At 45.6% G+C, this 11,562-nt stretch overlaps 1 protein-coding gene across 1 annotated transcript in view; it reads left to right on the top strand.

The window, feature by feature from the left end:
• The window catches only part of SLC39A8 (solute carrier family 39 member 8), a 40,803-nt gene extending 29,639 nt beyond the window's left edge, over positions 1–11,164 (top strand). The window contains exons 7-9 of the mRNA XM_056114130.1: positions 6,257–6,467; positions 6,575–6,759; positions 9,451–11,164. Of these exons, the coding sequence (XP_055970105.1) occupies positions 6,257–6,467; positions 6,575–6,759; positions 9,451–9,600 (546 nt within the window). The 3' untranslated portion in view covers positions 9,601–11,164. The remainder of the gene's footprint in view (positions 1–6,256; positions 6,468–6,574; positions 6,760–9,450) is intronic.
• Positions 11,165–11,562: the final 398 nt, after the last annotated feature.

Below are 11,562 nucleotides of genomic sequence, written 5' to 3' on the forward strand. Positions count from 1 at the left end.
TCCTCATGTCTTTCCGTAGCTCATGGCTCCCTTCTTTTTGAGCTTTGTTTTTTTCCCCCTCCTATTTCTTACTTCTGCTGAGTAATGTCTCACTGCCCAGAGGGACTCTGGTTTATTTCTCCTGTCACCTGATGCGGGCATCTTTGTTATTTGGAGTAAGACCTCCTGATTTGTGTGCAGCTTTTCAGTGGCAACAAAGGTAAGATGATGGAGGGGGCGAAAAGGCTCACTCTGACTAGAGGGACCCGAGGAAGGGTTCTCTGTAGAATGACAGAGTTTCAGGATGGGGAACTAACAAAGGACTCTCAGGACTTGTGCCGACTTCTGTTCATCCTCCATTAACAAACAATGCATAAGTGTTTGCCTGCTCACAGTGCTGAGGCCTAAGCGTAGCGGGCTCCTACGAAGTCTGATATGAAGTAAGTATCTACTACTGGTTCTAGAATAGAGAACCAACAGTGTCCTTAGAAGTAAGATAATTATGCCTGATGTATTCACTTCATTTCATTTTCAGAACTAATGGAGTTTGGGGGCTGGAGCAATAGCACAACCGGTAGGGCATTTGCCGTGCATGGGATCGACCCAGGTCCAATCCCTGGGGCCTGAGATGGTCCCCTGAGCATGGCCAGGAGTGATTCCTGAGTGCAGAGCCAGAGTAAGCCCTGAGCATCACCAAAATCAAAACGAACAGACAAACAAGAATTAAAGGAGTTGTATGTGAACTGAGGTGATAGCACAGTGAGTAAAGCATTTGCCTTGCCAACCAGGGTTCGATTCCTTCATCCCTCTCGGAGAGCCTGGCAAGCTACTGAGAGTATCTCACCGGCACGGCAGAGCCTGGCAAGGTCTCTGTGGTGTATTCGATATGCCAGACACAGTAACAACATGTCTCACAATGGAGACGTTACTGGTGCCTGCTCGAGCAAATCGATGAACAATGGGAGGACAGTGTGGGTTCTGGGTTTGCTGTCTTCCTGCCGAATCAATGTAAGTAAGACAGGTGTAACTGTGATCAGCCACCTCAAGATAGAAGATGAAAACAAGTGTATCTTGGTAGGGGGTTCTTACAAAACACATCCCCCAGAGAGAAAGGCACACCACTAAAGAAAGGGAAAAGATACACGGCAGTATCTAAAGACAGTTCTCAAAGAACAGTCCCCAGGGACGCAGTGTTGGAGCAAATGTGACCCCTCTGAGCTGGCCTCTGACTGAAGCCCTTCTCAGCAGGATATCCAGTCACAGAGACTTTGCAACTTGTTTTCCCAAGGTAAACGTGCTTCTTGAGGACAGACACTGTCTTTTCCACTTTTCTGCCCTCCCCCCGCCCCCCAGTATTAGCTCACTGTTAAAGGCTGTAGATGGTTAATAGCTGTGTTGATTCACTGCTGAGGTGGAACTGAGGAAAGGGGAGTGAGGAATAAAAGGTTCCAAATTGCTTCCCTACTTCAAAATGAATTTGCATGTATTATCTCTTTTCTAGTTTCTGGAAATACTCTCATTGACATTGATTATGAGATCATACACAAGTTAGTAAATTTGAGGGAAATTCTTATAAAGAGTCTGTTTTATAATTTTCTCCTTGCACTGTTTCAAAGTGCAAAGAATTGCTAGTGTTAAGGCAAGCCAGTCACAATCACGCTTCATAAAATCTGTGAAGAGAATAATTGAAATTGGGAGCCACACAGAACAGCATGCCACACGGGAAGGGGGGAAACGCAGGGGGGAGGAAAGGACTTTTCCATGGTGCACTTGACAGTTGAGAAACGGAGACCAACCACCTCCATGCCACTGCCAGGTGCACAGTAGACTGGGGGGATTAGAGCAGACGGTCTGCACCTCTGTGTCCTCACTCTGCGTGCAGATCGCTCACACAAGGGTCTGTCTATCTATCTATCTATCTATCTATCTATCTATACTGAGATTCTGTGCTTTATGGGGCTGGAGCGATAGCACAGCGGTAGGGCGTTTGCTTTGCACGCAGCCAACATGGCCGACCCGAGTTCGATTCCTCTGCCCCTCTCGGAGAGCCCGGCAAGCTACCGAGAGTATCTCGCCCGCACAGCAGAGCCTGGCAAGCTCCCCGTGACGTATTCGATATGCCAAACATAGTAACAACAAAGTCTCCAATGGAGACGTTACTGGGCCCGCTCGAGCAAATCGATGATCAACGGGAGGGCCTTTACTTACTTACTTTACTTATAATACTAATGGTCACTAGTGGTGAGATTTTATTGTTTATTAAAGAACTCTGATTTCCAAAGTTATTGATAGTTAAGTTTTAGGCATAGAATATTTCCACACCAGTCCCACCACCAGTTCAACTTTCCTCCCCCAGTGTTCCCATATGCCCTCTCGACCTCAACCCCCACCCTATCCCACCTGTCACCTTTACAGGCACATTAGTTTCAGTGGTTGCAGCTTAGGTCTCATGTTCTCAATGTTGTTGAGTTTGTGTTTTGGATATAGGGCTATACTACCCACCCATATCACCAGAATAAGTCCTGATGCCTGTTCACCCATTATTTCCAGTTCTCTTCTTTCCCCCTTGATTTCTTTTTTCTTCTGTCCTTCTCTCTAAACACCGGGGTCAAGGGAGATCTAAGCATCCCCCTTTACCGCAGTACATTTCCTCATTCAGTATTCTGTAGACCACAGATAAGAGAGATCATCTATTTTTTTTTCCTTCTGACTTACTTCACTCAACATTGTATCTTCCAGTTCCAACCAGGTTTTAGCAAATTGCATGATTTCATTGTTCCTTACACCTGCATCATAATATTCCATTGTCCTATCCCTGTCATCTGTTATAGTACTCCGTTGTCCATTCCATTGTATCTCACTGTCATCTGTTGTATTCCATTGGCATTTGTCATAGTATTCCATTGTCCATTCATCCATAATCCATTTGTCTGTCACTGGACACCTAAGGTTGATTCCGTATCTTAGCTATTGTACGGAGTGTGGCAATGAATATTGGTGTACATATGTCCTTTTCAGAGAGTGTTTTTATGTCCTGGGGGTAGATGTCCCAAAGTGGAGTTGCTGGGTTGTATGACAGTTCAATTCTAAGTTTACTGAGAACTCTTCATAGTGTTTTCCGCGGGCTGTAGCAGATAACATGTCCACCAGCACTGGATGAGACTTCCTTTTTCACTACATCCCTGCCAACACAGATCATTCCATATATACATATATATATATATATATATATTAGTGAAACACCATGAGGTACAGTTGTAGACTTACAAATTTTTGTGCTTGGGTTTCAGTTATACAATGATCTTGTACCCATCCCTCCACCAGTGCCCATTCTCCATCACCACTAATCCCAGTATCCTTCCCACCCCCTCATCCCCCCACCCCACCCTGCCTCTGTGTCAGGGCACTCCCTTTTGTTCTCTCTCTCATTTTGGGTGCTGTGGTTTACAAAAGAGGAATTGATTGGCAATCATGTTTGGTCTCTTGTCTACTTTCAGCATGCATCTCCCATCCTGGACGGATCTTCCCAATACCCTTTATTTGGTGCTCCCTTCTCTATCTGAGCTGCCTTTACCCCTAGAGTGTGTGGCTGGCCTCCAAGCCATGGAGTAAACCTCCTGGTATTTATGGCTATTCTTGGGTATTAGTCTCCTATTTTGTTACTTTATGTTCCCCAGATTAATACAATCTTTCTACAATCTCTCTTTCTGACTCATTTCACTTAGCATGATACTTTCCATGTAGTAGCACTTATATGTAAATTTCATGACTTCATCCTTTCTAACAGCTACATAGTACTCCATTGTGTAGATGTACCAAAGTTTCTTTAACCAGTCATCTGTTATAGGGCAATCAGGTTTTTTTTCTAGCTATTGTAAACAGTGCTGCAATGAACAAACAAGTGCAGATATCACTTCGACTATACATTGTTACCTCTCTGGGATATATTCCCAGGAGTGGTATTGCTGGGTCAAATGAGAGCTCAATTTCTAATTTTTTGAGAATCGTCCATACTGTTTTCCAAAAGGACTGAACCAGTCAGCATTCCCACCAGCAGCGGAGGGTCCCTTTCTGGCCACATCCACGCCAACACCGGTTGCTTTTGTTCTTTTGGATGTGGGCCAGTCTCTGTGGTGTGAAATATCTCATTGTTGTTTTGATCTGCATCTCCCTGATGATTAATGATGTAGAGTATTTTCTCATGTGCTTTTTTGCCATTCGGATTTCTTCTTTGAGAAAGTTTCTGTTCATTTCATCATCCCATTTTTTGATGGGGTTGGATGTTTTCTTCTTGTGTAGTTCAACCAGTACTTTATATATCCTTGATATCAACCCCTTGTCGGATGTGTATTCAGCGAATATCCTTTCCCATTCTGTAGACTGTCTTTGTATTTTGGTCACTGTTTCTTTTGAGGTGCAGAAGCTTCCTAGTTTAAGATACCTAATATTTTTGATATATGCCATTCTCACTGGTGTGAGATGGTATCTCATTGTTATCTTGATTTGGATTTCTCTGTGTTAAGTGATGCGGAGCATTTTTTTCAGCTTGTCTTCCTTTGAGAAATGTCTATTCATTTCCTCTCCCAATTTTTTGATATAGTTTTTGAATTTTTTTGTTGATCTCTGTATTTTATATATCCTGGATATCAAACCTTTATCTGATGTGTTGAATGCAAATATTTTCTCTACTCGGCTGTCTTTTAGTTTTTTAACCTGTGTTTCTTTTGCCATCAGAAGCTCTTTAATTTTATGTAGTTCCGTTCATTTATTTTTTATTGTGTTGCCTTTGCCAGTAGTATCAGATCATTGAAGACACTCTTGAGGTCCAAATCTTGAAGTATTCTGCCAATATTTTCCTCAATGTACTTTACCGTTTCTGGTTGTATCTCAAGCTTTTGATCCACTTTGAATTGACTTTTGTATGAGGTATAAGATATGGATCCAGCTTTAATTTCTTAAACACAGTTATCCAGTTTTCCCAGCACCATTTGTTGAAGAGGTTATCTTTACTCCATATCATGCTCTCAGCATCCTTGTTGAAAATTAACTGCCCATATATACACAGGGGATTTTGTTATAGGGTATTCAATTCTCACGCATTGATCAGAGGCTCTATCTATTCCTATGCCACGCAGTATTGATCACAACAGCTTTACAATACATTTCCAACTTAGGTAAAGAAATACCTCCCAATTTCTTGTTTTTCAGTATGGATTTAGTAATTCATTGTCTTTACTGATTCCATACAAATGTTTTCATTGACTTTTTTAGATCCTGGACGAATGTTGTCTGAAAATTGCATGAATCTATATACGAGCTTAGGCATTTTAATAATATTCTTCCAATCCATGCAAATGGGATATTTACCCATTTCCTAAGTTGTTTCACCTCTTAAGTGATTTAAAGTTATCATGGTATAGATCTCCCATGTCTTTGGGTAAGCTGATTCTCAGATATTTGATATTTTTGGATACCATTTTAAATGGGATGACTCCTTGATTGTTTTCTCCTCTGATTCATTCTCTGTATATAAGAACACAACCAATATTTATGTATTAACTTTGTATCCAGCCACTTTGCTGTATTGGTTTATTGCTTCTAGAAGCTTTTTTTTTTAAGGGTCTGTGATATTTGTAAAAGCCTGTGATCTTTAAGAAATGTCCTTTGTCAGAAAGGATGTGAGTAACCTGGCCTCTGCGCTCAGGTCTATGTCTCCTGAAGGGTCTGTCTGTGCAGTTCAAAGGGTCGTTTTAGGTAAAACAGATAGGAAACACCCACTCCTCTGGGTGGCTTTTCAGGATCCTCCACCCCACTCTGGGCTGCCATTTGTCCTCTCATGGACAAACCAGGGCTCTGGTATATCCTCTCGTGGGCAAAACAGGGCTCTGGGCTGCTGGGGAAGGCCTGGCACAGGGCTCCTGTATGTCTCGCAAGGCACAGCCGCAGGCTTGCCCTGTCTCACTCCCTTCCTCCACCCCTTGCCCCGTCTTACACCCTTCCTGTCCCTGATGCTCTTTCTGTTTGGAAACCACCCTTGGGGGTGCTCGGAGCTTACCTCTGCATTCAGGGTCACTCCTGCTGCACTTGGGGACCATATGGGCCCTGGGGATAGAGACTGTGTCCAAGGCAAGAGCCCTCCCCACCACACTGTCCCTTCTGACCCTGACTGTCCCTTTCCTGTCCTGCTCCCCTGCTGTCCCCTCCCATCTCCCTCCCCTGCTGTCCCCCGCCCCGTGTCCCTCGCCCTCACCTGCTGACCCTTGCCTTTGCCCTGCAGGACGGGCCCCGCGCGCCCAGGTCCTCCTGCCCATGTCTGCTGGGGCCCAAGCTGTCGGAGATCGGCACCATCGCCTGGATGATAACGCTCAGCGACGCGCTGCACAACTTCATCGACGGCCTGGCCATCGGCGCGTCCTGCACCGTGTCCCTGCTGCAGGGCCTCAGCACGTCCATCGCCATCCTGTGCGAGGAGTTTCCGCACGAGCTGGGTAGGTGTGCCGACGTCACTTCCGCCGGGGTGGGGGGGGCGGTGTGCAGTGATGACGCAGTCTGTCGGTGGTCTGGTCGCGTGGTGATGACGCCGCCTCTCCCCCAGGCGACTTCGTGATCCTGCTGAACGCGGGCATGAGCACACGCCAGGCGCTGCTCTTCAACTTCCTCTCGGCCTGCGCCTGCTACGTGGGGCTCGCCTTCGGCATCCTGGTGGGCAACAACTTTGAGCCCAACATCATATTTGCACTCGCCGGGGGCATGTTCCTGTATATTTCTCTGGCAGACATGGTAAGTCATTTAAAAATTTAAAAACTTTATTTTTAGATCTTGCTTTAACTTGAAAATTAGATTTATTATTATTATTATTATTATTTTTGCTTTTTGGGTCACACCCGGATATGCACAGGGGTTACTCCTGGCTTTGCACTTAGGAATTCCTCCTGGAGGTGCTTGGGGGACCATATGGGATGCTGGGAATCGAACCCGGGTCAGCTGCGTGCAAGGCAAACACCCTCCCTGCTGTGCTATTGCTCCAACCCCCTAATTTGAAAATCAGAAATGAATGGGTGCTCCCAAGCTCGGGGCTTTCAGATTCCTCCAGCATGCAAGCCTGGCTGGCCCAAAGTCGGCGTTCTTAGGAAAAGTGCTGATGCTTCTCGCTGGCCAGCTTCCTGGATGAGTGTCAGAACGATTCCCTAGTCCATGAGCTCATTCCGGAAGGGGGGAAGGCTGGTTCTTGCCCAGTGGGATTTGCTTCTAGGTGGTCTACCTGGTGGCAGGAGCATCTTGTATTCTCTCGGAAGCTGTCGCCGCCACAGCTCCTCTTTGAAGAGGGTGTCACCTTTGGGACAGGAATGACCCGCTAAAGAGCTTTTGGCATTTGGAAGTTCCAGGCAGCCTTCTGGGTTGCACAACAATTGGTGAATTCAAGTGGACAGTTTCTACTCGGATGGGTATACATTTGTGTTCGTGTTTATGTATATGCTGTCTGCATCTGTGTACGTGTGTTAGAGAACATCAGTCCTGTGTGTTTTCAGCTGAGTCACAGACAGCTTTCTAGAAAGTGAAAATGTGCTAATGTAGGCAGATCAAGGATTATCTGCTTTGCATTTGGATCTGAATATGCATCCCAGTCATAATGTAATAAATTAATTTTGTCCATCTGTGTGCTTCGCTCCAAATGCTGGCTGTCTAGCTCTGTTCACTGTTCTGTGCGGCCCATGGAAGAGCAGGGGCAACTCTGGTCCATCTGAGCATCTGAGGGTCTTGCAGAGCTCATGCCTTAAGTCATCTCTCCTGACCCAGCTGCCCCGTGGTTGCAGGGACTGTGGGTTCTGTGGTACTGGGGAGGTGCTCAGGCCTTTCAGACTTCACCCTGCAGCAGCCCTCGGGGGTGGGGGTGGGGGTTCTCTGGGGTACCACCCCCCATGCCTCGTATGAACTAGAATTAGAATTCCTTAGGGAGCCTTCCAGAAGTGGTCTGTTGAGAAAGGGTAGCTTTTTTGGGTGGTTTTGCTATTTTGTTTTTGTTCAGAGCCACAAGTTTAGTGAGTAGGAAAGAAAGAGGCAAGTAAGGAGAGAGAGGGGGCTTGGGGGAAATGCAGGCTGTGTTCAGGGGTCTGTCCTGGTGGGGCTTAGGGGACACATGTGGAGCCAGTAGTCACACAGCATGGGGGTGTGTGCATGGCGAGAGTCTTTTTTTAAAAATTTTTTTATTAAACATTTTTTTAATAGTGAGACATCATGAGGTACAGTTGCAGACTTACACATTTTTGTGCTTGGGTTTCAATTATACAATAATCAAATACCCATCCCTCCACCAGTGCCCACCTCCCACCACCACGGATCCCAGTATCCCTCCCACCCCCATCCCCCCCATCCCACCCTGTCTCTGTGGCAGGGCACTCCCCTCTGTTCTCTCTCTCCTTTTGGGTGTTGTGGTTTGCAAAAGAGACATTGAGTGGCAATCGTGTTTGGTCTATAGTCTACTTTCAGCATGCTTCTCTCATCCTGGGAGGATCCTCCCAACACCTTTATTTGGTGTTCCCTTCTCTATCTGAGCTCCCTTTTCCCCTAGTATGTGTGGTTGGCCTCCAGGTCATGGAGTAAAATTCCTGGTACTAATCTCGGCCATTCTTGGATGTTAGTTTCCTATTTTGTTACTTTATGTTCCCATGGCGAGAGACTTGATGAAACCTACCTTTTAGGCATGGAACTCCATGGTTTTAGTGGAAGTCCTCAGTTCATGAAAAGAACTTGTTTACAATAAATAAATTGTAAATTTATTTACAAACCTTATGACTTTAAGCAAACAGCAACACATTGAAGAGAACAGGACTGAAATGCAAGGCATTTTGTGCGCCTGCCTTTCAGCCTCTGCCCTTGGGGGTATTCTGGCCCCAGGCCTGGGAATTGAAGAGGCAGGGGGAGCCCTGGAGGGAACCCAAGAGGCCCAGTTCCTGCGGTTGTGTCACTTTATTCTAGAAAGAGGGGAGCCCAGCATTCCACGACCAGAGCCACAGATAAAACAATGACAAAGTAAAACTGTCCAAATAAAGGGAAAAGTAGCCTTTGTGATGAAAGTTGACAATAAGGGGCATTAATGGAACTCAGGGCAGGGTCTAGGGAAGTGATTTTATGTTAAGATGTCAAGGAATATTTTTTTGTCTGTGAAACATTGGAGGGGAAAATCAGATCAAAGATTTGATTGTGTGAAGAGTTTACAGATGGCAAAGGCAGAAGCACTTGAGTCCTGAGAGTTCGGTGTATGTGGAAGGAGGGAGAGGAGAGAGGGGCTGGGAGACAGACTCTCGCAGCTGCTGATGAAGTGGGGGTGTTCCTCTTACGTTGCTGGGCTCATGCCCCCTGTTGTGCCGTGGCTGATGCAGAAACATCTGAACGTCTGGACTTGGTGCTGGGCCTGCTCTGGGTTTTACCACAAGATGGCCACAGTTACCCAACAATATTTCTCTCTTCCAGTTTCCAGAGATGAATGACATGCTGAGGGAAAAGGTAACAGGCAGGAGAACGGACTTCACCTTCTTCATGATCCAGAATGTGGGGATGCTCACGGGCTTCACGGCGATCCTGCTCATCACTCTGTATGCAGGAGACATCGAGCTGGAGTAGGAGCAGTGGGATCAGGTGTGGCCACAAGCGCCGAACGGGTCAAACACCTCCAACGGATTTTTAAGCGCGTCCTTTGTAGTTCAAATATAATTTTGTCTTTAACTGTAGGTCAAAAGTGGATGAATGGTTTCTGATGTGTGGAGTTGGTTGCTATTTGTTGGTTAGAATGCTTCAAGGGGTCTTCGTTCGTCTGAAGTATGACACTTGAGATCTTTAGAAATCATGGCAAGCTGGAAATCATTTCGACCCCAAGGCCCAGAGAGCAAAGTGTCCGCCAAAGATGATGCTCGGCTGAGGGCCTCAGGGATGAGTGGCTGTAGAGGGTTTTCTGTTTGTGGCTGCTGTGGGGCTTTCCAGAAAGAGCAAGAATGTCCCAGTGAGGAAAAGAATCCAAACATCATCTCAGGGATGGGGGAGCCCACGACGCCCGGACCCCAGAGAGACCCACTCATAGCTGGATCTATCTTATACTTTGCTGAGGGACTTGCAGGATATTTCTTGAAAACCTCCCTAAAATAAATCGCCTTCTGAAATCAAGTCAAGACAGAAAGTTTCTTTCCGTCTGCTAGGCGTAGCCTTTGCTCCTTTATCTGCAGGTGTGACTTCCCTGACTCCACATGCTGGCAACTGCCGGGCCATCTAGTCCCACCGGGAGCAAGTCTCGGAGCGTGTGCTTGGAAGGGAGGAGTCGGTCACGTGTGCACACAAATGCAGTATAGTTCTAAGCAATTTCCTCAGAGGTGCTTTTCAGAAAATAGTCTGCAAAGAATATTTTCAGTTAATGCAAAACTGGCTCAATGGCTCTATATCTATTAGCTCAAAAATGTAGGTGCCTCCCAGGGGATTGAGAGCCTTTTGGAGTGGACTTCTCTCCCTTGTCTACATTTTCCCTCTCTCCTCTACACTGGGAAAGCACTGAGCATACTGGGTATTTTTTTTTTTTTACCCTTTGTAAAAGATGGAGTCTGTTTTACCCAGCTAGCAGATGTAAGAAATTGGTCTAAAATTGAACATCTTTGGGCTGGAGAGATAGCACAGTGGGTAGGGCATTTGCCTTGCACACGGCCGACCCGGGTTCTATTCCCAGCATCCCATATGGTCCCCTGAGCACCGCCAGGAGTAACTCCTGAGAGCAGAGCCAGGAGTAACCCCTGTGCATCGCCAGGTGTGACCCAAAAAGCAAAATAAATAAAATTGAACATCTTAATTGTAATTCACACTTCCAAGATACTTACAGATGATTTGACAGGAAAATGATTGATTAAAAACTAAGAACTTCAGGAATTACATTTTCCTACAGAACATAAAAATATCAAACTAATAATGCAGATTGGATGGATGAATGTTTAACATGGATTGATAAATATATATTAATCTTATACTGGACAGATAAACGTGTTTGTTTAACCCCAAAAAGCACCTTTGAAGTCACATATTGCATTAGCTATTACGAATTTGTGTTTTTGGAATAACTAATGTATCTGGTGTTATGGGGAGAGAAATAAATGGGGGTTGGGAGATAAGCATTCTTCATTAAAACCAATAAACATAGTATGTTTTTATCATTTCATCTGTTTACATTTGATTTTCTGAAATAATTGTTACCCTGGAGAGCAGATCGTATGTCCAGTTGAAGCTACTTACAGTGTTCTATTGAGGCAGGGTCTCATCCTGGGAGAAGTGTGAGAAGTGTGCTCCCTGGGCACTTCCTTTTTCTCTTCTGTGTTCATCTCCGGGTTGCATTCTCATTCTCTGAGGAGAATGGAGGCCACAGGGAAAGTGAAGATCCGGAAAGCAAGAAATAACGGCCGCCTCTAGAGGCTGTGGTTTCTGCAGGACGGTATGCAGAGCCATGAGTGTGTCATCAAACCTGCTGGTCAACGTGTCTCATTCATGCTACCAGCGGAATAGTCCTAATATTTAGACTTTACTTTTGGGAGCTCTCTGGTCACACCTTTTCTG

This window comes from Sorex fumeus, unplaced genomic scaffold (assembly GCF_029834395.1).
Source record: "Sorex fumeus unplaced genomic scaffold, SorFum_2.1 ptg000024l, whole genome shotgun sequence".
NCBI lineage: Eukaryota > Metazoa > Chordata > Mammalia > Eulipotyphla > Soricidae > Sorex > Sorex fumeus.